The 24,820-nt window shown below is 54.1% G+C and overlaps 1 protein-coding gene and 1 long non-coding RNA gene across 3 annotated transcripts in view; one reads left to right on the top strand and one right to left on the bottom strand.

The window, feature by feature from the left end:
- The window catches only part of KIAA1755 (KIAA1755 ortholog), a 40,649-nt gene that overhangs the window by 8,773 nt on the left and 7,056 nt on the right, over positions 1 to 24,820 (bottom strand). For both annotated transcript variants that reach the window (XR_003424009.2, XM_027070070.2), the window contains exons 2-10: positions 20,684 to 20,881; positions 14,459 to 15,788; positions 13,824 to 14,012; positions 8,766 to 8,889; positions 6,174 to 6,267; positions 5,247 to 5,333; positions 3,585 to 3,701; positions 1,762 to 1,860; positions 666 to 814 (exon numbers count right to left, since the gene is read on the bottom strand). Coding sequence is in view for 1 of the 2 variants with exons in the window: in XM_027070070.2 (XP_026925871.1) it covers positions 666 to 814; positions 1,762 to 1,860; positions 3,585 to 3,701; positions 5,247 to 5,333; positions 6,174 to 6,267; positions 8,766 to 8,889; positions 13,824 to 14,012; positions 14,459 to 15,788; positions 20,684 to 20,881 (2,387 nt within the window). In the remaining variant the exon portion in view is untranslated. The remainder of the gene's footprint in view (positions 1 to 665; positions 815 to 1,761; positions 1,861 to 3,584; positions 3,702 to 5,246; positions 5,334 to 6,173; positions 6,268 to 8,765; positions 8,890 to 13,823; positions 14,013 to 14,458; positions 15,789 to 20,683; positions 20,882 to 24,820) is intronic.
- On the top strand, positions 3,602 to 4,671 carry LOC128311121 (uncharacterized). Its single transcript, XR_008289112.1, has 2 exons — positions 3,602 to 3,809; positions 4,102 to 4,671. It is a non-coding gene; the product is annotated as an uncharacterized LOC128311121 (long non-coding RNA).

Genomic DNA, 24,820 nt, shown 5'->3' with positions numbered 1-24,820 from the left:
GTACTAAGCGCGATTTAGGTGTTAGTTAAATAAACAAGTTGTTCTTGGAAGCTTAGGCGAACTTAGTAATTGTGTTTGTTCTAACGGAGACAAAATATCTCCAATTACTGACTGATTTAATTACTGATTGGCACCCCCGCCCCTAAACTTAAGAAAACCCGTAATTTCCAGGAATGTGTATTTTTTTTTTGTTTTGTGGCTCTGAGACCGTGGCCACGGCTGACGGTTCTCTCCGCCAGGCTGAGAAACCCACCAGGGAAGGCCGGGCGGTGCAGGGGTTACTGCTCAGATGTCCTGGCTCATCTATCATTTCGCTGAGCCTCGGTTACCCATCAGCAAAATGAGGACGATGTGGCCCTCACAAGGTTCTTTTGAGGAATCGAGATGGACCCTTGAAGGGATTCAGCCCAGTGTCTTAGAAAGTCAGAGAAAGTGCTTGGGGGTGACTGGAAACGAGCAGGGGCTGTCCTCTGATGCCCACTTTGGGCTGAAGATGGCCGGGGCTGAAGGAGGGGCAGCAGAGAAGGGACCTTACCAAAGGCTCAGCCCAGGATACGGACCCTGCAAATGCCCCCATGCTAGGCATCCTTAGGGCCCACCCTATGCGCTCCCAGCTCCCAGGCCAGTGGACAAAACTTGGGGAGGAAAAACCTGGCTGTTCATACCTGACGTCAGGGTTGAAGTCCAGCCTACTGGCTTCCTGCCGTAGCCTGGCCAGAGTGGCTCCCCCTTCCCGCTGGAGGCCCAGCAGCCCTGGGTCCCTCAGCACGGCCTCCATCAGCTCCTTGGACTTGCTCAGACACCTGGAGGCTTCCTGCCAGGGTAGGGAGGTGGCCTGAGGCCCCATCCCCACTCTCCTTCTACAGCCTTCCACACCCGGATCATGCCCGACTCCCCCAGTTCGGCATTCAAGGTCCTGCACCAAGTCTATCCTTCCTATCGCTAAAACATCTCCTCGAGCCACGCCTCCTCTTGTCACCATGGCAACCTCACGGGAGCAACCCCCGCCAACCCAGGGTCTACACCTCCTGTTAGGACACGCACCCCTGCCTCTTCACTGGTCTCCCTGCTGCTCTCTGGCTCCCCCTGCAGTCTCTTCCCCACATGGCAGCTGGCAGGATCTCAAAGCGGCTATGTGTTCGCCCTGCTGCTTAGAATTCTCCAGGACCTTTCCTGCCGGCTTAGAGTCGAATCCCAACCCAAGTCCTTGATGCAGCCTCTTCTGGTTTCTTCTCTTCTAGTTCTTCTCTTCTCCTGCCCCGCTCCCACCGCTCTGTTCTACCTTGGCCTCCATGCTATTCTCGAACATACCAGAACCACCCCACCTCAGCACCTTGGCACGTATTTGTTCTCCAGGTGGAGCAGTCCCCCTCTGTTCCCATGGCCAGCTCCTTCTCATCTTCAACCGAAATGCCATCTCTTTAGGGAGGCCCTCCCTCCTTCCCCATTGTTCTCAATCTTATTTTCATGGCATTTGGCACAATTTGGAACTACGCACCCGTTTCTTTGCTTATTTTCTTAATGACTACTCCCACCTCTGCACCCTAAACCCTATGAGGGCAGGGACAGGACAGTGTGCCCCAGGCTGGGTCTCCAGGATATGACATATAGTGAGTGTCCAGTAAATATCAGTCAAGTGAGCGGATTAAAAAAAAAAAAAACGGGATGATGACGCCCACCCCGGCTGCCCCCCTCACTGAGCCCTTGGTCCACGGAATCTGGGGTATAGTGAGGCTTCCCCACCCCATGCTCCTGGCTCACCTGCACCCCTCCAGGGAGGTCACTCTTCTCAAACTGCTTGATGGAAGCCTTTAGCAAGGAGGAGACCTGGTGCAGGTCAGCAAGGAAGGGGTCCAGCTTCTGCATGATGGAAAGCCAGAGTGGGAGTGTCAGCCCGGGCCAGTGAGGCCACTTGCCCACTCCAGGAGGACACAGGGAGGGCATTAGGCAGTGGTTCTCAAACTTCAGCTGCATCAGAATCACCTGGAGGTCTGGAGAAAATCCGGACTGCTGAGCCCCACTCCCGAGTCCCCGGTTTCATTCCTTTTGGGTGGGGCCTGAGAATGTGCACCTAACAAGTTCCCAAGTGATGCCGATGCTGCTGGTCCAGGGACCATACTTTGAGAACCACTGGTGCTGGGAATGAAAGGAGGAGGAGAAAGAAGGCCCCCAAGGGGATACTTTGGGGAAGGGGAAGGAGCAGATGGGGGAGGGCACAGTTAGGGGGCGTCTTCTGCTGAGTCCCACTTCGGCCCAGCTTCCCCGCCAACTAGCTGTGAGACCTTGGGCCAATCGCCTAACCTCTTTGTGCCTCGGCATCCTCCTCTGTAAAATGGGATCGCAGTCGTTCCTACCTTAGAGGCTAGCGTGAGGATGAAACATGTGCATTTGTGTGAGGTGCTCAGTGTATCCTATCAGCCAACATCATTATCAGTTTCACATTGTGGGTCTACAGGTTAGATGTCATTTCGAGGGAAGGTTTTAAAGTGAAAATACAGTTCAAAGGCCACTGGATTCACCAGAGGGGAACCGGGGGGCGCCTGTGGGATGAGTAGGAAAGGAGACCACTCAATATACACCCTTTAGTACCATTTGAAGCTTTCACATACTGCCTGTTCAAAAACAGACACATGATAAGCAGGAGAGCACCGGGGCCAAAAACAAATAAACAAAGCACCACATTAGATTGTTAGTGGAGACGCGTGGCTCTCACGGGGGGGGGGGGGGGGGGCGGGGGGGGGCGGATTTCGATCCCCAGGGGACAACAGGCAATGTCTGGAGATGTTTTTGCTTGTCATCATTTGTGAGGTGCTCCTGTCAGAGTGGGTGGTGGCCAGGGACGGTGCTAAGCACGCTGCAGTGCACAAGATCACCCCCAACAACAAAGAAGCAGCCAGTCCCAAACGTGACTGGTGCCGAAGGTGAGCAGCCCTGGTCTAGGGAAAGTCCAGGGCAGCACTTATGGGCACTGCTTTCTGTGCGAGTTAAGCCAGGAATCTCGTGTGTTCTTGTGCCAGCCACCCCCGTCCTGTGTGTCCTCATGTACTAAAGTGGGCATGAAATGCCCCCTCCAGGGTTGTGCGGAGAAGAGCCTGAGATCATAGGGAGAAGGAGTTTCCTTATTCCCTCCCTCTTTCAGGAGGGAACGAGTCTGCCTCCCTCACCAGACCCTGAGCTCTCCGAGCTGCGTGGGTCCACAGAACGAATGTCCGTCAATTTCATTGGCACTTAGCGTAGACACAGCTCTTAGCATGCGCCCGACACTCTTCTAAGCTCTTCGCCCACATGAACTCAATTAAACCTCACAACGGGCCCCCTCGAGAGGTACTGCCATTACCCCCCATTTTGTAGTGGAGGAAAAGGGCTCAGAGAAGCTATGTGACTTCCCCAAGTCCTGGGACTGGAACCCAGGCAGTCTGGGTGCAGAGCTTGAGCTCCTCGTTACTGGACTCCGCACCCTCATCATAAATGTATGTTGGATGACTGTCTCTGGGCCTGACGGGGTCACTAGGTCCAGGGGGCGGGAGAGTGAAGGAGGAAGAGAAGGAGTTAGGGTGGGCGGTAAAGGCTTTGAGGGTAGGCACCTGGAAGAATTGCACCCACTCGCTGTGGCAGTAGGGGAAGGGGCCTTCCAGGGCTGTGGGCAGCTGCCCAGGGTCCACATGGTGGCTGAGAGCTCTCAGTGAGGTCACCACCTCTACCTGCAGATGAAAGAAGACAGTCAAGATGACCAGGGGACTCAGCGTGGGCACACCTGTTTGAGAAGGGCCTGCCAGATCCCTGCCCCAACACCACTCCATCTGCCACAGGTAAGGCTGGCCCTGGCGTTAAGAGTTGCTTCTCCGGGCAAGGATCTTCTCTGGAAAGTCTGACAAATCAAAATTCAGAATGAGACCCTGGCTAAGGAATGGTAAGTAAACAGCACCCCTACTGCCCCTTCCCCAGTGTGTGTCCGAGGCAGACATCATTAATCAATCACCGCACTGACTCCCTCTAAGCTGGGCTCTTTCCCAACACAGATCTCCAGGAAATCACACAAATGGATGAAAGCTGACCCTGGTCACGTAACTTCTTTGTTGTAATCCTTGTTCTGTTCTCCAGTGACCCACCAAGGTGCCGTCTCCTTCTTGGGGCTGAGAAAGGTCACCAAATCCTGACCGTACCCTCTAAGACACGGAGGAGGGACGAGGTGGCTGCTTCTCCCGGACGGTGAAGTTGGAGGTTTATGCTAGGAACAGCTCCAGATACCTAAGCTTGGGATTGGGCGGATTCTGTTTGTTTGGGCCCATCTGTTATCCTCGGTACTCAAAGTGTGGTCCACGGACCAGCAGCATCAACATCACCTAGGAGCATGTTAGAGATGCAGAATCCCAGGCCCCATCCAGGGCTACTCCATTAGAACCTGCGCTTTGACAAGGTCCCCAAGGGATTCACTGGCACATAAACCCTTAAAAAGCACATCTCTAGGGGCGCCTGGGTGGCTCAGTCGGTTAAGCATCCAACTTTGCCTCAGGTCATGATCTCAGAGTCCGTGAATTCTAGCCCTGCATCGGGCTCTGTGCTGACAGCCCGGAGCCTGGAGCCTGTTTCAGATTCTGTGTCTCCCTCTCTCTCTGCCCCTCCCCCGTTCATGCTCTGTCTCAAAAATAAATCAACATTAAATTTTTTTTTTTTTTAAAGCACATCTCTAGCTCCCAATGCGACTCTGCACCAATGAGGAGGAGGAAGGAGGCCTTGAAAATCCTTTCCCGAAGCAGGGCAGAGGGCAGGGGGCCCACGCTCATGATTGCGGTACACGGCGCTAATTAAAGAAAACTGTAGGGCTCTTTGCTGTAAAGTCCCAAGTCATCTCAGCCTCTGAGCTGGCGATGGTGAGAGAGAAACCAGGGAGAGAAAGGCGGGAAGATCAAGGCCGCAATATGGAAAAGGCGTCTCTGCCTCTAGCTTACTCGGTGGCCTTGGGCCTCAGTTTCCCCATCTGAAAAGGAGGGAGGGGTCGAGGAGCTGAAACTTTAAAAATCGGTTTCATGCCACAGGCACCTCTCGGTCACGTGGTAGAGCCCACCAGGAGCTTCTGGGATTGCCAGAGAGCGAGCCCTAGATGATTGATTTGGCCACACCTGCCACGGAGGCAGGGCTGACAATTGTAACGCCCAGCCTTGTATTTGTTGACCTCCACTAGGTCACTCCAGGCGGGTCCCAGCTGGTGAATTCTGCACCCCGGCTCAGCTCAGCCTCTCCCTCACCTGGACGTCAGGCAATGTTTCCAGCTGGAGGGCAGCCTCCTTCTCTCCCAGGTAGAACACAGCACGGATGGAGGCTGGGGCCAGGGCCTGTCAGAGAGAACCGTTTCAGAGGTGCTCTGTCTAGACCTTCACTGAGCCCCCTGCTAAGACTCAGGCAAACAGCTGGGGCGGGGTGGGGGGGGGCCCGGCTGGGACGTTTATGTGGTATGTTTGGAAGATGAATGGTTGGAAGTCAATAGAGCACCAGGTCCAAGCCGAGTTGCAAGCTTCCTAGATGACCAGTCCCCTCTGAGCCTCAGTTTCCCCATCTATAAAGTGAGGAGGGGAAGGAAGAGGAGGGGATCAGACCATAAAGTAAGTGTATGCCAACCTTCCACTTTCTCCGCTGCCTAAGCCAGCAACTTACAAACCTCTTCCTTGCTCCTCTGTTCATGAGGCTCATGGGACCTAAGTCTAAGCCCATTGGGGTGGCCACAGAGATCAGTTGGTGGATGAACACCTGAGCTAAGGAGACAGAAAGAAACCTCCTGGGACCTCTGGGAAGCGAATCTCTCACTCTTTCCTACTGGGTGGGCTTCAATGAAAAACCATGGGAAGTGAGAACCAGACTGCCACCAGGGCGGGAAGCCTGGCTGAGAATGGCGCCCTCCCAGGAGAACTCGGCCAGAAATGGAGACAGGAACCAGGTCTTGGTGACAATATCTGAGCCCCTGAAACCAGGCATTTCACTTCTGGATTATCAAGTCACATGGACCAGTGAGCTCACTCTGTCTTCAAGCCTGGGCTGGGATTTCTGTATCTGCAACGAAGAGTTCCTGCCTGGGGTTTCCAGTCCCAGGTCTGTGCCCCTTGGGGCCCATGAATGTCAAAAGTCCCCTGGAGCTCCCAAGCTCCTTGCTAGGCTGAGGCTGTCGGCCCCCCACTCACCTGGGTGGCCTGCAGGGCACTGACCAGACCAGGGTGTGGAGGCTGTTTCCTGGAATCAATCATAACCGCCAGCCCCTTGGTTTTATCTTCAGGCCTGTGGGTGGTAAACGGAATCGGCAGTCTTGCTGGATGGATGGGACTTTCTAGGGGGAAGGACCTCGTGGAAGGGGAGGGGGCTGGCTGCCAGAGCCTTGATGTACTGGTGAGCTCTTCATCTCGCAAGACCGACTGCCCATGGCCACCCCACTCCAGGAAGCCCTCCACGATCTTTCTCCAGGCAGAGTCCATTGCTTCTTCTGTGGTGTTCCCACAATACCTCACACAGCCCTCTCTCACACCCTAACAATCATAAGCTATAAGCCACCATCCCAGTTGCGGTGGGTGAGTCGCCCAGCATTTACCCCACCCCCTTCCCATGGGCAGAATTCTGGTTTCGTTCAAGAATCCAATTCCCTCCATAGAACAGGTCCCCCAGGCGCTGGTTTCTGATTGGTTGAGGCCGAGAGTAGCGAGCCAATTCCTCTGGCCAATGGTTGCTTTACGTAGGGGTCACGTGACATGTTTCTGTCCAATGAGGAGTGAGGAGACGTTTGCCAGGGGACTTCTGGGAAAGACAGGCTCTCCTTGAAGAGGCTCTTAGTAAGAGCTCTAAAGCAGAGACCAAGAGAAATAAATTTCCTTATGAGTAAAGACATTTTGAATTGGAATTTGTTACTTGCAGCCGAAACGCTGTCACTGGTTCAGTCTGTACTTTTCAGCGATTAGCGATTACGTTAGGATTTCCCAAACTGGCTCAGTGGTCAGGAGTTGTTAAAAATATCGATTCCTCACCTCCGCCCCTACCCCGAGCCCCCAGACGTCTGGCCCTGCACGTACAGGGTGGGGCAGGGCGTCTGTGTGGTTCCAAGTGCCCTTGGCCATCCTGATGATCAGGCAGGTTGGGAAAATAACCCCCAGTGCCTTCCAGCCTTATGTCCAGCCAGTTCATAGATAAAACCAGAGATCGCCAGTGTGGAGGTGGGGTTTCGGCACTGCCATAGTATCTGGTCACCCCGGTAAGTTGTTTCATCTTGCCGAGAGCCAAATTTCCCATCTGTAAATGGGGAGAATGGTAGTTTCGGCCCTGTGGGGCTGCGGTGAGGACCGATGAATTCATGAGCGTAAGGCACTCAGGGACTGCTGTAGAGTAAGAGGAATATAAATGTCTTCCGTTGCTATTCCCCTAGAAGGGAAACTGAGGCACAGAGCAGCAACGTAGCAGACAGTGAGAAGAGGCTCTTGGAGATGAAGCCCCTGTGTTCATGTCCCACACCTCACCTGCCTCTGGCTGTGTTCGTGCTGGGAGAGCGGTCTGTTTCCACCCCTGCCTTGCCACCAGCCTGGAGGCCCCTGGGGGGCAGCGGCCGATGTGAGGAGTCAGAGTCTCTGGCATGTCCCAGTGTGAAGCTGCGCCCAGCACCCCACAGTTCACACTGGCCATCGGAGTCCACTTGGTGTTTCCTTTTGATCGGGAGTCTCAGAGGGGGAGGTTACCGCCCCAAGGTCACACGGCAAGTTGGTGGGATTCCAGGGCTCTGTTTACCACACTGGCCACTTCTCAGCACGGAAGAGGGGGTCCCATCACCCCCCTCAGGCCAGAGAAGCCACACCACTTTGGAGACGAGGAAGAAAAATCTCAATGGCCAGCAGGTGGCAGTGATAGCTCCCATGAGATGGAGCACGGGGAGAAGGTTCCAAAGGGTTCCACGAGTCCCTCCACCCCCTACCCCTAGCTGCACAACCTCTAGGTTGGGTTGGGGTCTATCGCCACGGTCCTGAGCAGACACCACTTCTGAGACCCTCCTAGCCGGGGGCTGGGACTCGCGAGGAAAGATGGTGACTTTCCCCAGCCGGTCCAATGTGAAGTCTGAGCGGTGGGGGCAGGAGAGGTATTAGCATCAGCCTGGATCGCCCATTACTCACAACTTCTTCCTTTCACTCTCTTACTCATCCACGCATTCACACCCATTCGCCCTCTATTTGTTCAACAGTATTTATGATTATCACCTGCCAGCTCAGTTATGACCTCTTCGGAGATGCCCTCCTTGATTTCCCAATTGAAATTCGTCACCCACCCTTCCCACTCTACAACCGTGGTTCTCCAAATGGGTCCCTGGCCAAGCAGCATGAGTAGAATCAGGACATTTGTTAGAAATGCAAATTCTCAGGCCCAAGACCTAGCGGCTCAGAAACTTGGGGTGTGACCCGGTGATGTGTTTTTAACAGCGCTCAGGGTGACTCGTGCAATGCTCGGGTTTGCGAGCCACTGATCTACAACATCCCCCCGTTTTCTTCAACACACAGACCCCCCTGAGCGCTTCTTGTCCATGCTGTTTCTTGCACACCATCCACCTCCCCATCAACCTGGGAACCCCCTGATGGCAGGGACTAAGTTTGTCCTGCTTTACCCCACCCCCCCGTCACCCCAGCATCTGGCTTGGGACTGGCTCTGGGAACAGAAGTTCCTGGGGTCTCTCCCTTCAGTCCCCGGTCCTGGGCTCTGGACCAAGAAATTGACGGGGGACAGAGCGACCAGCTGGCCTGACCCCTTACCTGGGGACAGTGCACAGGTAGGAGAGCAGCTTGGTGACTTCCGAGGCCGTGCACCACGGTGCCTCCCAGGCCCCCTCGGTGGTTGACACCAGAAGCAGGCGCCTCCCGGCCCTGTCCCGACCACCTGGAGGAGACAGGACACACGTGAGCAGCGAGAACTTTGGTGGAGCCCTCACTCCAGGAATCTGATCTGGGGCTTCCGGGTCTCTCCACCTGGGATACCCTTTCTCTCGTCCCCCATGAAGTCTGACCTCTTAGTCAGCCTCTAAGACCCAGCTTGAACGCCACTTCATCAGAAAAGCCGTCCCTGAATGCCCCCCCCCCCCGCATGCAGAATTAGCCTCCCCCTCTGTGGACCCTGCACAGGGCACCCTGGGAGGCACAGGTCGCAGAACAGACTGCGGCCACGTGGATGGGTTCAAGTCTCAGCTCTGCACTGACTCACTGTGTGTCCTTGGGCTGGTCCATGTGCCTCTGAGCCTGTTTCCCCATCTGCTAAATGGGGAGAATAAAATGCTGAGCTTGTTAGGTGATTTCGAGGACTAAAGGAGACAGCTCCTGAGAAGGACGCTGAGCCGAGGGCTCGGTGACAGCGGTTGTTTTAAGGATCATCATCCTGTCCTCGTCTCTGCCCCCCGCATGGTTGGTATGCAGCCACGGCCGCCAGCTGACTATTTACTGTTGCAGACTTTTACCCACGGCTTGTCCACAGACTATTTCCTGTTCCAGGAATTGGGGCTGTGTGACCCACTCTCCCCACGGGGGTTGAGAGTCCGGGGTCCGGGGAACCAGCACGGCCCGGTCGCACCGGGGCAAGGGAGAAGGACGATGGGAATAAAAGGCTCAGACCCGTGGAAACGGGGCCTGTCTCACACTCAGGGCTCAGAGCCCTGCCCCCCCCCCCCCCAGAGTCGCCTCACACAGAACTTTCCTGCAATGGTCACCCCCCACTCCATGTGGGCACAACCCTCTACAGTGTGTAAGTGTGTAAGACCCTTTGTGGCTCGTGGAGTCTCAGACACAGACTTAACTACCTTCACAAGTGCTGTCATACACAGGGGTGCAGACCTCGAACTTTGCACCCCAAACTTTGAGGGGTGCCTCTCAAACTTCCATGTGCCTGAGGATCCCGCTAGAACGCAGATTCTGACTCACCGGGCCCGGGAGTCTGCATCTCTCCGTAGCTCCAAGGAAATGCCGACATAGTTGGTCCCCAGACCACACTTTGAGTAGCAGAGAGCTCAAGTACTCGGAACATTACTCACGGGGACACGGCTATCTGTTCATGTGTCTGGTTCCCCACGAAGCCCTGCCTGGGGTAGGGCCTGCACACCACCAGGGCTAGCTGAGCACCCAGATGCTGGCTGGGTCCACTCGAGCCATGGGCAGCTGTCCCCTGATGTGCCTTCAGCTGGGAGGCCCTTCTGCCCCCAGATGCCTCCCTCGGCTGACAGCTGGAGCCAGGGAGGCCTTCACTCGCGCCTCGGAGACCTGGCTCAAAGCTGCGCTGTTCACATTGGGTTCAGAGTCTCGGGTGGAAAGTTGGCCTTGCTGGGAGGCCTTGCTGGAGGGGGGCGGGGTACCGAAAGCCACCAAAAACCTGTTGCAGGGCACCTGGGTGGCTCAGTCAGTTGGGCGTCTGACCCTTGATTTTGGCTCAGGTCATGATCTCACGGTTGTGGGATCGAGCCCTGTATCAGCCTCTACACAGAGCATGGAGTCTGCTTAAGATTCTCTCCCTCCGTCTCCCTCTGCTCCTCGCCGGCTTGAGCTCTCTCTCTCTCTCAAAAATAAATAAACGTTGGGGCGCCTGGGTGGTGCAGTCGGTTGGGCGTCCGACTTCAGCCAGGTCACGATCTCGCGGTCTGTGAGTTCGAGCCCCGCATCAGGCTCTGGGCTGATGGCTCGGAGCCTGGAGCCTGTTTCCGATTCTGTGTTTCCCTCTCTCTCTCTGCTCCTCCCCCGTTCATGCTCTGTCTCTCTCCCAAAAATAAATAAAACGTTGAAAAAAAAAATAAAAATAAAAATAAATAAATAAAGAAACGTTAAGAAAAAACTTTCACTTTTCTGCAGCATTATTCACTCCCAGTTCAGGGGGAAATGGTATGTGATCTAACTGGCAAGCAATTTAGAGCATTTTTTTCTAATACTGAAACACATACGAATGTATTCTTAAGTAGCATACAAAATGGACAGAAATTTTAAAGACGGAAAAGATTTCAAAGATATGTGCAGAGCAACTGAGAGCTGGGGGTGAGATCTCAACCCCTGGGGCCCTGTTCACTTTCTTCTGCATCCGGGGTTTCTCTGCAACAACTCTGAGAAGCCCTCTCCAAAGGCCTGGGCCTGTGGTCGGCAGAGTTATGGTTCCAAAGATGCTCATGTCCTAATCCCACAGCCTGTGAGTAACGCCAGCTTACCGGACAAAGAGACTCTGCAGATATGATTAAAGCAGGACCTCCAGTTGGAAGATTAGCCTGGGTCACGCACTCTAGTCACATACTCTAATCTAATCATGGGATCCTTAAAAGCCGAACACCTTCCCTGGCTTCAGGCGGTCAGAGAAAGGTAGGAAGACAGATGGGTAATGTACCAGCACATCTTATGCTGGTGTGACTGGTCCGAGAGAGAAGAGGAAGGTGAACACGTAAGGAAGAGAGGAGAATCTTGCTGGAGGGATGTCTCTAAGTAGGTGAGCAGCAGCGGAGCACGGGCGAGGGCTCACGCTGGCTGTGCAGAGGCCAGAAGGTAGCTACGTGGGGCAGCAGGAGTTTGTAGCCTCCTTTGGGTTGCTTCTCCTTGCTCATTGAGAGACAGAGGAAGGTTCTGGGCTGAGAGGAAAGCTGAGGGAGGCAGTGGGGAAGGTCAGAGAAGTGGAGTGCAAAGTCATCGATGAGGCCGGTGGGGGAATGCACTTAGGACTCGGGAGGTGAGGGGATCCACAGCACCACAGGGCCCCATGGCCGGTCAGCGGTCACTAGTCTGACAGGCCACCGGTCAGCGCCGTTGTGTGAATCCCGGGCTTTGTCCAGCTATGAGGGTGCGGGTCGGGGACAGGCAGGGAGCTGGACTTAATGGAGGGCCGGGATGTATCCAGGGAAGCTGGCAGGTGGCAGGGAGAGGCTAGGGGCCTGTGAGCGAAAGGGAGAGATTGTCATGAGCCTGGGATCTACGCTGGGAAGGAGTGAGCACAGGGTGGAGGTGAGGAGGGACAATGAGAAGGCGGTCGGACCGACAGGTTGAGGGCCTGGGGGACCAAAAGAGGGTTAAAATTGGGCCCGTGGGGGAGCAGGGAAGAGGGGCAGTATGGTGTAATTACGGAGGTGGCTGTGGCAGGAGTCCCTGGGGAAGTGAGGACAAGATCACCGAAGACGAGGAGGTCAAGGGAGGAACTGGAAGAAGCATCTACATGGAGAATATTCATTCACTCAGCATATGCCTTTTGAGCACCTACTATGTACCAGACCCTGCTCCAGGCACTTGGGACCCATCAGTGTATGTTGCAAGTCCCAAAATTCCAAGAAGAGTCGTTGTGGAAAGAGTGATGGTGAGCCAGGTCGTGCCTGCTGCTTCTCCTTTTACACAAGGAGGAGCCTGAGGCTCAGGGAGGGCAAGTGACTCCTCCAAGATCACACAGGAAGCTGACAGATCTGAAATTAGAATGGTCTCCCACCTCTCAGAGCAGGGCCCTTCGATGGATACAATCTGAGCGCTTGGAATGTGACAGCCCTAAAAGGACTGTGAGATCCCTTGTGTGCAATTAATATGGGGAAAAAACAGCATGAGCTTCAACAAAGATGACCAGGAAGAAGACAGACAGTGCTCCCCTAGGAGCTTCGAAAAGACACAGCACTGTCCCGGATCCTGCAGAGATGCCGAAGTCTATAAGGTAAAATAGAATTTCAAGACAGTAGGTCCCGAAGACCACTGTGGTCTCTCTTAACCCCAGACATTTGCACATCCTGCTCCTTTTGTCTGGAACACTGTTCCCACCCCTTCACCTGGATAACACCTACTCATACCACAGGACCGAGCTCTATATTGCTTCCTCCTTCTGCCCTGACCTCTCCTCCACCCCAAGCCTGGGCCACGGTGCGCATCTGTCCTCCCACAGAGCCCTGTACTGCCCCACAGCTGCGATATGTTTACACGGGGTTGTAATAACCTGCTGTAAAAAACTGTCGAATTTTCTCTACCACTAGAATATAGCCTTCTTGAGAGCAGAGCCCACATCAGACTTGTTCCCTGCTGAGTCCTCAGTGCTAAGCCCAGAGCCTAGCTGGACACGGCAGGTACTAAAAAAATATTTATTGCAAAGATGCATAAATATTAAACAGGAGTGATAACACCGTCTGTATTGGATGCTGGTAACACCCCACTCCGATCCCTTTGCCAGACCAGAATACCCATCCCCCAGAGGCGGTTGGCCGTTGGCTGTACTGGCTCACGGATGTTCCCTTCTCTGGAGAATTGCCCCCAACTGAACTGGATCATGGGCTCAGGCATCATTCATGCATCCTGGATCATGCACCCCCATCCCAGGATCAGCCTGGGGTGGTGACCAACGGACCCAAGCCTACAAAAGCCCAGCCCCCTACACCTTAAAATGGAACCGGCTCTGTGGTATGAATTGATGCTCCTCACAGGGTCAGGCCACATCCTTGCTTAGCTCTTCCCCTGCCCTGTCCTGCTTCGCTCACTCCCCTTCTCCTGAGAGCAACCTTCAACAAATCGCTTTCCCAAGGAGCTCTGCCTCAGGCCCTGCTTCCACGGAACTGACCTAAGACACCTGGCTGCCTCATTGAAAGTAGGATGGCTGGCTGGCTGGCTGGATGGACGGGTATCTAGAAATTGCTTCATAGAATCCAACTCCTTCGCTGGAAAAATGAAGAACCTGAGTCTCAGAGAGGCTTGGCCCAGAACACAAGCCTCTAGGACTTTCCCTGACTCCTCCACACCCACCAGCATCAGGATGCTCAGAGGCCGCCCTAACCCCCCCCCACCCCCCCCCACCAGCACCCTCCCCTTCACCTCCAGCTGCCCTGCGACCCCCGAGACCTGGCAGGCATGCCATCCTCGACTGGAGGATCTCCACACTCAGAGCCCCAATCCTAGGCTCAGGCCCTGGGGGCCCCTCATCCAGAGGGGGGTCTCTTTCTGGAGGGACTTCTGGGAAGCCGGCCTTTTCCCCAGTCCGTGGGCCTGAGTCAGCAGCCGGGCCAGATGTTTCGGTCTGAGTCTTTCCAGCTGGGGATGAACGACAACAAAGAAAAGGGTATTAATCCTCTGGGTTTTCCCAAAGGAAATGTCTTCTCTTTCACCTTCTGACTGATGATGAAGCTTCCGGCTGTTGATCTCCTACTGGGTGGCCGGCGTTGTGCTAAGCTCGTTACCTCTGGCGTGTCTTTGAACCTCAAAACGACTCTGGGAGGCAGGTGAGGCCCCCACTGCACAGAGAAGGAGCCCTTGATCAAGGTCACCCAGACCCAGCTGGGCGTGGACTCAGGCCCACTCAACCCAAGCCAGTTCCAGACCCATGAGACCTCAAGCCTCTCGACATGCCACCTGTGCACCAAATCCCCGAGACTGAGCCAGTTCAGAGGGGCTCCGTCCCTGGCGACCCGCGCCACCTTGTCGCCTGGTCACATCCAGAGAACAGCACCCCCGTCCGGCTGAGCGAGCGGACACCTTACCTTTCCCCACGCTCTTGGCTCGGTTGGTCGTGGGAGACGAGGGCGAATGCAAGACTTTCCAGGGCCTGTCGGGCTGGAGGGAGGCTTTCTCTGGGGGCCCAGGGGCTTGCCTCTGCCCTTTCAAGAGGGAGAATCTGAGCCCAGAAGTAGGGGATGTAGAAGAGGAGGTATTCTGCCTGGGGCCGGTCTCAGGCTTGGGAAGTCTCCCGTGCCCCTGTTTGGCCCTCTCTTCCAACTTGGTTTCAGGGGCTGGAGCAGCAGGAGGGGAAGCCGAGCACAGGTGCAGGGAGGACGCTCGTTCTGGTGCAGGTCTGAGTTGCGCCATGTTTTCTGGGCTTCCCAGAGGTTCCTGCATCTTGGAGGAACCACCTGCCTCAAGGCCAGAGGCACAGGGCGGTGGCTCCTCAAGGACGCAGAGGTAGGGCTCCTGGGGCTGGGGTTCTGAGTCCTGGGTGGATGCGTTAACTTTATAGTTGACCTTTCTCCTCGAGCCCAACCTGCAGGGCTCCTCTTCTGAGCTTGCTGGCTTCTCCCAAGCCCATTTTTCCAAGGAAGGTCCCCCCCTGGCCCCTGAGAGGGGCGGCATCCTTTGAGAGAGCAGGATTTCCTTAGTTCTGGATGGTTCCTCCAGTGCCCCCAAAGGACACCCACTGGACGTCTCCACTTCCCTACTGGGAGGCCCTCCTCTGCTCTCCAGGAGGGCCACATAGTCTCCTTCTAAGTCCTGGCTGGCCACATCGTCCATCCTAAAGGCCACCTCCCCCGGCCTGGCTTGTTCCACCTTGATGAGTCCTGGGTACTTGTTCCCATATGTCCTGCCCTTACCCTTGGCCAAGCTCCGGGCAAGCAGCCCCTGGCTGCCGGAGGGCCTGGGCTGATGAGGCTCTGGAGGGCTGCTCAAATCGAGGGCCTCTAACTCGAGGGACCCCCAGGCCCGGGAGAGGACGTTCACTGCTTGGGGTCTGTCATCCACAAACTCTGGGCTGGCTATCTTGGTCCAGGGCACAGGGGCAATCCCATCTTCGGAAGCTACCAGGCAGTTGTGCAGAGGGCTTCCCTCAAAGTCACTGTTGATGGCCTCCAGCCACGTTTGGGTGAAGAGCGTAGGGTAGGATGACGTGGGAACAGGCTTTGCGTCCACTGTGCGGAGGTCCAAGGAGAGGCACTTGACCATGATGCAGACGGACTGCTCCTCCTGGGGCTCCACTTGGAGGTAGAAGTCTCCCTGGCGCAGTAAGAGGGGGTTGAGGGGGGCCAGGTGCACCACGACCTCATCTCGCAGGCACAGTGGCCAGCCCTCATGCAGGAAGAGGCAGTGTGAGTACGGGGCCTGTGGACAGAAGGGCGATGTCAGGGAGCCCCGCCCTGAAAGACCTTGCCCCTGCCCGAGGGTCTGCTCCCTTCCCTCTCCCAGATGGACTCGAGCAGTTCGGGCAAGAGAGGTGCCTGGCCTCTAAGAGGCGCAGCACCTAAGGACAGCCCGTCTCTTGCAAGTCACACAAACCTGAGAGTGGGTGCCTTCTCTTGCCTCGCCCTAGTCCCGGTCGTGACCTTGAAAACGCTTGCTAGCCTACTAGCCCAAGGGGTAAAAGCTCTGCGTGGCAGGCACCAATTAGCAGGTGCCTTTCCCATGAAGACCGTTCTGCTCGGGTCACAGTCCCTTCTCCCCACCTATTTGAAACCTCTCTCAACCTCGCTCAAGACTGAGCCCTCCATTTTGGAGCCAGGAGACGTGCGTTCCAAGGTCTGAATCACTACTTTGTACAGATGATATAACTGCTTCCAGCCTCAATTTTCCTATCTGCAAATAGGAATAACAATACGTATCATATGATTGGGTTGGCAGGGGGATTAAGTGAGATTATGTGTGTGTGTGTGTGTGTGTGTGTGTGTGCGTGTGTGTGAAAACAAAAATCCACAACCCTATGCCTGGCATACACTACTTAAGTGGATGTTCAACAAACATTCATTTCCTCTGCTCTCGACATTTGCCCTTTGAAAGATTGTGGGAATTTTCAGTTAAAAAATAAAACAGTCTGGGGGCGCCTGGGTGGCTCAGTCGGTTAAGCGTCCGACTTCAGCTCAGGTCATGATCTCATGGTTGATGAGTTCGAGCCCCGCGTCAGGCTCCGTGCTGACAGCTCAGAGCCTGGAGCCTGCTTCGGATTCTGTGTCTCCCTCTCTCTCTGCCCCTCCCCTGCTATGTTCTGTCTCTTTCTGTCTTAAAAATAAATAAAAACATTAAAAATTTTTTAAAAAATAATAAAAAAGTCTAAGGGCACCTGGGTGGCTCAGTCGGTGAAGCGTCCAACACTCGATTTTGGCTCAGGTCATGATCTCATGGGTTGGTGGGTTCAAGTCCCACGTCGGGCTCTGTGCTGACAGCTCAGAGCCTGGAGCCTGCTTCGGATTCTGTGTCTCCCTCCTTCTCTGCCCCTCCCCCCACCCTTGGTCTCTCCCTCTCTCTCAAAAGTAAATAAAAACATTTTTAGAAAATAAAATAAATAAAATAAAATAAAACAGTCCAGGGGCGCCCCGGGTGGCTCAGTCAGTGAAGCGTCCAACTCTTGATTTTGGCTCAGGTTATGATCTCACAGTTCGTGAGATTGAGCCCCGTGTCAGGCTCTGTGTTGACAGCCCGGAGCTTGCTTGGGATTCTGTCTCTCCCTCACCCTCTGCCCCTTCCCCACTCAAACAAAACTTGAAAAAAATAAAATAAAACGGCCACTTACTGCATTTATACCATTCTATAATTTTTTTAATGTTCTTTTTGAGAAAGAGAGACAGAGAGAGAGAGAGAGAGCGTGCAAGTAGGGGAGGGGCAGAGAGAGAGGGGGACAGAGAATCCAAAGTGGGCTTTGCAATGACAGCAGAGAGCCAGATGCTGGGCTCAAACCCACAAACTGTGAGATCGTGACCTGAGCCAAAGTCAGACGCTTAACTGGCTGAGCCACCCAGGCGCTCCGGGCACCACCACCATTCTCTAATTTTTAGGTAAAGAGATTACAGAGAGGTCAAAACAATACTGAGAGAAAGATCAGGAAATCTGACCCTGCCACTAACTTGCTGGATGACCGTGAAAAAAATCATTCCATTATTCTGGGCCTGAATGTGTATTGTTTCCTGGTTTATGATCGACTTACTTCCTTGTTTATGTCCCTTTCCTGGGCAACAACGTGGCAGGTGAGGCGAAACTGAAAAAAAGCTTTGTTTACACAGAAGGTGCCAGCAATTCTCTGTAGAGACACAGCAGGGCATCCAGGAGCCCTTCTGAACACAACGATCCCTCTTGGTGGGACCGCTCCACTGGGTGGTGCGGGACCCGCGTCCAGCAGTGACCCCACGTGGCAACAACAGCCCCGCCAGACTGACAACAGGTCTCTCGCTACCTGGCTTTTGGAAAAGGGTCGGATTCTTTCGGATTGAGTAGAACCCGGATAATCTTATGTAATCTGGATGTGTCGGGGCGGGGAGACCTCCACACGATGACGCTGACGTTCCCGCTAATGAAGCAGGTGCTTCCTGGGACTATGAACTGGGGGAAATATCAAGAACCGACCATATTTGTACCCCAAGTTGATACGCCGGTTCACATCAGTGACACTGTAAGTTCAGCTGCCTCGGGGAAACTTCACATCCATCAACCCCATGAGTCCGTGAGTTCCTCCACCACTTTCGTTTAGTGCTCTGTTTTTGACAACGTGCTGTCCCTCACCGTCCCATTGAACGAGGCCGGACAACCCGGCCGTAGTTTGCAAACGGTAACGCACCATAGAGATGATGGTGATGATCGTCTTATCTGAATGTCGCAGTAACTCAGTGGGGCAGGGAGTTGAGGCATCACTGTCCTCACTTTAGAGACGAGGAAACTGAGGCTCAGGGGGCGTGAGGCTCGGACACCTGTGTCTGTCCCTAACCCCCAGGGGACTACATCTGAGGGTGCTGGCTGCCTCTGGGTGCTGGAGGTTACAAGGACAGACTGAAGCTGGCGCATTACTTCCAAGGGAGAGAGGCGAGAGTGTGATAGTAAACGGCCAACAGCTACTAAGCACTCACTGCACGCCAGGCTCTGTGCTAAGCTGCGCGCATCATCTCTGTGAGGTAGGGACTGTGTTATTAACATTCCCACTTTCCCATTAAGGAAAGTGAAGCTCAGACAGGCGACACGGACCCCCCCCCCCCCACCAGCTCCACAGTGACAGAGGCTGGATTTGAACCTGGGGCACCTGACTCCTGAAACCAAACTATTGATCCCACCCCTGGCTCGGAGGTGATAGGGAGTCACCTATAATTATAATTAAAGTCGCCTGTCGTTGAAAATAGAGAAATTAAAACGTTGTGACCCTTGTTCCCGGGAGAAACAGGGAAGGAGACCGTGAAAATGCAGTTTTAATGACCAGAAAAGGGAAGCGGGAGTTTCTAAAGCTTGCCACGGGGAAGGCGTCAGGAGGGGAAGGACGTATGTGAAATAGTGTCGGGGTGGATATGTGGGAGTCGGCAGCATAAGCTCGGTGTGAGTCTTCCCTCTGCAGTAACCATGACTGTACCTCACTGCTTCTCTGTGCCAGGAACCATCCTAAGCACGTGAGATGAATGGCCTCCATCTTCTTCCAGGTCCAACATCTCTAGTTCTGGCTCCAAAACCCGAGCTTTTAGCTACTGCCACATTCCATTTCTTTCTACCACTGCAATGATGCACACAGCCTCTGCTCTTACTTTTTGTGCCTGAGGTATCGTGTCCCTGACGCACATCAGCCAGCAGGACCTTTTGGGACCCTCTGGGACCCTCTTAGCGATTCCTGAGGCAGGAGCTGCAAGGGACCGAGCAATCCCATGAAGGGTGTGCATAAGTTCCTGGGTGTGGTCTCCAACAGCCTGTCCCCACCCTTACAACAGTCACCACGTCTGGCCATAGATGTAGGGGTATGATTCAAGCCCGGCCAATCCTGCTATCCCATTTCTCTGGTTCAGTGATTGGCCCAAGGATGGACATAGAACCCAAGCCTGGCCAATCAGGATCCTTCCTTGAAACTTTTCTATCTGCTGTTGTTGGGGAAAAGTTCTCTCTCCTCCCCAGGACAAGATTTGAACCCAGGGCTGCCCTGGGCTCCAGGCGTGTGGAGACAGCCTATAAGAATGATGTTGGCAAGGGCCGCCTGGGTGACTCAGTCAGTTAAGCATCCGACTTCGGCTCAGGTCATGATCTCGCAGTTCGTGGGTTCGAGCCCCGCGTCGGACTCTGTGCTGACAGCTCGGAGCCTGGAGCCTGCTTCGGATTCTGTGTCTCTGCCCCTCCCCTGCTTGTATGCTGTCTCTCTCTCTTCCTCTAAAAAATAAATAATAAACATTAAAAAAAAAAAGGGGGCGCCTGGGTGGCTCAGTCGGTTAAGCGTCCGACTTCGGCTCAGGTCACGATCTCGCGGCCCGTGAGTTCGAGCCCTGCGTCGGGCTCTGGGCTGATGGCTCAGAGCCTGGAGCCTGCTTCTGATTCTGTGTCTCCCTCTCTCTCTGCCCCTCCCCCGTTCATGCTCTGTCTCTCTCTGTCTCAAAAATAAATAAAAAACATTAAAAAAAATTAAAAAAAAAAAAGAATGATGTTGGCAAGCAAGGAGAAGCAGAGACAAGAGACAGAAACCCCTTACGGCATTTGATTGGTGCATCAACTCGGGGCTGAGACCGATTACCTTGTCCCGGTCTGAGTAAAGAACGGGTTATTTGCAGCCAATGAGCCCTACCTAAAACACTTTTCTTTTCACTTTGCCTTAGAGAGGCCTCCCTGAGATCTGGGTTCAAAGGGGTCTGCTGGGAAGAAAGTGAGTCCTGAGGCCTCAAGGGCTCCAGGAAAGATCTGGAACATTCTCTATTTCCACTGAAGCTGACCCGCTTCGGCCAAGGCAGCCTGGTGTTGCCCACAATGCCAGCCCCAGGGCAGGCTCCGAGGGGCCATCACGCAGGGATGTCTTTTATCCAGGACTTCCTCTTGGATAAAAGCATAGGCATGATTGGCTCCTAGCTGCCAGAGAGCAGAGGGTCAAATGAACCTCCCGCTCCACTGGGGGGCTGATGTCTCCCTTGGGCGAGCGGTGATACCCGGAGAACCATCCCGTGTCCTCAGTTCTCGCTCTGAGACAAGCCACGCACCGGCCCGCTTCCTTCTCTGCTCAGCGCCAGCCCCGCGGTTCTGGGAGAGCTTGTCCCCCGGCCCCACTGTCCCTTCCAACTTACACAGGCTGCTTCACGCACTTGCTCACACAGGCGCTTGGCAGGAATGAGGAAATCCAGGAGGAAGCTCAGCCCATCCCCCTGGAAGTCAGAATCCAGGAGACGGAATACCTGCCCCAGGATGGTGGGCGCTGTGGCCTCAAAAGGGGGATAGAGGCCTGCCAGGGCGTGCTGAATGGCTGTGTCCAGGGACGGGGGGTCCTGTAGGGGATAGGAGGAGAGTGTGAAAAGTGACAGTGGCAGCAATAATAAGGGTAGTGGCCACTTGCCATGGCCTTCCGGGCCCCATATGACCGATGCCCCTGACCTCCCCTGCACCCCTCAATCATGCCCTCCAGCCACACTGGCCTTCTTTCCTGTTCCTCAAACACAGCGGGCACCGTTCCACCGCAGGGCCTTTGCACCGGCTGCTCCCCCTGCCTAGAATACTCTTCCTCGAGACATCCTCACTCCCTCACCTCCTGCAGGTCTTTGCGCAAATGTCACCCACAGGCTCAAGGCAGAGTGGAGGAAGAGTAAGGGGGGATTCAGGTCAGGGCCCGAAGGAAAGGGGAGCTCAGCGTCCATAAGTCCCACCACCTGACAGACCTGCAGACCTTGTCTGAAGCCGAGCGGCCAGTGAAGCCCAACCTGCAGTCGACACGCAGGTGCGTCAGCATGCGGGTGGGTGAGCGATAATAAATAATTGTTGCTTTTTACCACTGAGTGTCGGGGTGGTTTGTTACACAGCGGTAACTGATGAATGGAAGTTACTGTAGCTGCCTCGTGAGTTCCTATATCCAGACTCACATAACCAGGTGCCTCCTGGATGCCTCCCCTAGATGTCCATCGGGCACAGATCATCAACACGTCAAACCCAACTCAATACCTCCCTAAACCTACCCTTCCCCCATGTCCCTACCTCAGTGATGGCCCCACGGTCCACTCAGACTCCCAGAACTCTGCTCATCATCCCGCCCTCCTCTTGCCTCCTCTATTCACACACAATCCTCAGCCATGTCCTATAACTGTCTCACCTCCAGAGTTCACCAACTTGCCCACTCAACCCTGTTGCCCTGTGCCCGCCCTGACTCAGGCCTCTGGCTCTCCCACTCAATCCCCTCCTCATTGCCATCCAATCTCTAGGCTGCCTTACTTCCAACCATGCTAGACCAGGACCCCACAGTGACTTCCTCAAATGCAAAGCTGATCACGGATGTATCATGCTCAAAACCCTCAAAGGCTCCCTCCCCACGACCTTCAGGAAAGCACTGGCCTCCAGGCATTCAGGTCCCCTGTGATCTTGGCATCCCATACTCAGCCTCCCCACCCCCTCCCCACCCAGCCTCTCTGCCTCTCTCATGCTTCAGCCACAGTGCATTCTCTCACTCACCTCTGGGCCTTTGCACATGCTGTACCTTCCTCCTGGGATGCCTTCCATTTCCACTCCCTCTCCACCTGGCTAACTCCCTCTCACCTGTCAAGATTTGGGTCAGCCCTCATCTGTTCCATGGGATTTTCTCTGACTTCCCTCTCCCACACCACCCGAGTCAGGCGCCCCCTTTCCTGGGCTTCAATGGTGCTCCTATCATAGCAGTTTCCACCCTGATTGCCATCCCGCTCAAGGACTCTAGACTCCCTGAGGACGGGAATGGTAAGCAGAATAATGCCCCCCCGCAAAGGTGCCTGTGACCTAATCTCCAAAACCTGTCCATATGCTACCTCATAAGGCAAAGAGGAATTGAAGCTTCAGATAAAATCATCATTGCCAATCAACTGGCCTTAAAATAAGGACAGTTTCCTGGATTTTCCAGGTGGGCCCCACGCAATCGCAAGGGTCCTCCAAAGTGGGAGAGGTACCGGAGAGGTGAGCGTCAGGGGGGAATGTGATGAAAGAAGGATCCGAGAGATGTGACGTCTCTGGCTTTAAAAACGGAGGACGGGCCAAGGAATGCAGGCTGCCCCTAGATGCTGGGAAAGGCGAGCTGACTCTCCTTTGGAGTCTCCTGGAAAGAATGCAGCTTGCCCACCCCTCGATTTAAGCCCAGCGAGCCCCGCGTTGGACTTCCGATCTACAGAACCGCCAGGCAATAACTGTGTGTTGCTTTAAGCTACCGAGTCTGTGACCACCCTCAGCAGCGACAGAAACTACCAGAGCAGGCACTGGCTTCTCTTCATCTGGGGTCTCCCATTCCTGGCACAGGGCCTGGGCCAACATAGGGGCTGAGTCGATGTTGTGGAAGGACAAACAAAATGTCCCTCTCTGAACCACAACGTTTTCCATCTGTAAAAACAGCTTGGACAAGACCAGAGGTTTCTGACCAAGTGTAGTAATAGAACCCATGGGTTATGGTTTCCGAGTCTTAAAAAGCCTAATGGAAGCCAGGCTGGGTGGCCCAGACTGATTGCAAGCTCTGGGTCCATCTGTCACGGAGGGATGTAAGGGAAGATGAGAGTAAATAAGATTCCCGCACAAAGGAGCTTATTTAAGACAGAAAAATCACTTTTTTTTTTTTTTTTTTTACAAATGAGGTCCCTTGAATCGGGGAGATTAAACAGGGACTTTGAGGAGGAGGAACATGGCACTACTCTACCTCAGTAAGAGTCCAAAGCCAGGAGGCTGTAAAACAGGGACGCTAGCCCACGGCGTTTGGACAAATGTCCCTGTCACCGTTCTGTCCCCAGCACCCACACAGCGTAGGGCCCCCATTACTCTCTGCAGGAGGAATGAATGAATGTCTGCAACCCCCATTCTGAAGGAAGGAGGGTCTTGCCCCCGATGTGGCAGAAACCCAACGGGGATGATGTATTGCAGGCAGGCACTTGATGACAAAATTGCGCGTGCCCCGGAAGGGCTATTTTCACACTGAGGGGCCAGGTAAGGGGGGAGGGGGACGTCTTCGATTTGGCAGAGTAAGGAAAGGCTCCTCTGGCCAGGCGACCTCTCCTAATGCTCTTCCCCTCCAAAGCAAGGCCAAACCCTAATAGTTACCCCCTCACCCATGCAATCATGAGGACGGCAGTGGGAATGGGGACCCAGAGTTAGAGGACCCTGTCTGACATCGGTGAACACACACACACTAAGTCAGGTAAGCCCGGCCACATGCCCTCCCACTCCACCCAGCCTCTCTCGGGGCACTCCCTTTCCTGGGTTCCCCTTCACTGTGCCGCCTTGAGTAGATGCCTTCCCTCTCTGGGCCTCTTTTCTCCTGTGCACATTGCATTGGGCTAGGTTTGTTTCATCTTGGTTTTGGAAATTTAATCATTCACTGGCATCGTCACGAATTTTAGCATCTCCAAGTACCATTTGCATTATGGGCGCTTACTGGTTTGTCTGTGTGTTGTGTTTGTGAATCCACTCACTTTTTAAAAGCTTACATAATTGCATTCTAAATGCCTCCATACTGGTTATGAGAATGCAGCCGGCCTGCCCGAGTTCAAATCCCGGCTCTTGCCACTTCCTGGTGATGAGACCTTGCAAGCTGCTGAGCCCTCTCCGCTTCAACTTCCGGGAAATCGGAGCCTGTGATCGCACCTGCCTTAAAGAGCTGAGCGAGACAGAATGAGATGGGACACGCAGGGTCTCTGCACAGGCCTAGTGCTTTGCAGGTGCCCATTCAGCCACAGCCATTGCTGCCATGTTTCTGGCCATTACCAGGGCTGTCATCGTGTTAAAAGGAAAAAATCAGCATCAACTGGCATAAATAGAATGGAACTCCGAAAATAAGCCAACGAGGCTTTGGGTGGTTTTTACATTATTCCATTTGTATTTATTATATATACTTACTAGAGAGCTATAGGATATACCTTGTGTCAGTATATAGTTACATCAATAATGTACTCTATAACTATATAACAAATACACATCTGTTATGTAAAATATATCCCATCTTTACTGTTCTCATTCTACAAAAATAAATTACTTTTTAGAAGAACAAGTAAGCCATGAGAACAAATACATTTTCCAAATGAACTTCTAGGACATCTGGTCACCTCCTGAAGGCTCATTAAGGTTCTCTTTGCGTTAGAAAGGTGGTAATGGTAAAGACATCTTATCGTGAGAGGGCGGTTTTCGCTGGGGGTCCTCAGAAGATCAGAGGGAAGTTCAAAGGGACCGAGTCTCCCAGCACACGGTCCCCCGCGTTATTTCGCTCCAGTCTG

Source organism: Acinonyx jubatus, chromosome A3 (assembly GCF_027475565.1).
Source record: "Acinonyx jubatus isolate Ajub_Pintada_27869175 chromosome A3, VMU_Ajub_asm_v1.0, whole genome shotgun sequence".
Lineage (NCBI taxonomy): Eukaryota > Metazoa > Chordata > Mammalia > Carnivora > Felidae > Acinonyx > Acinonyx jubatus.
Note: the sequence above shows the minus strand (reverse complement) of the source record. Positions and strands in the feature narration are given on the sequence as shown.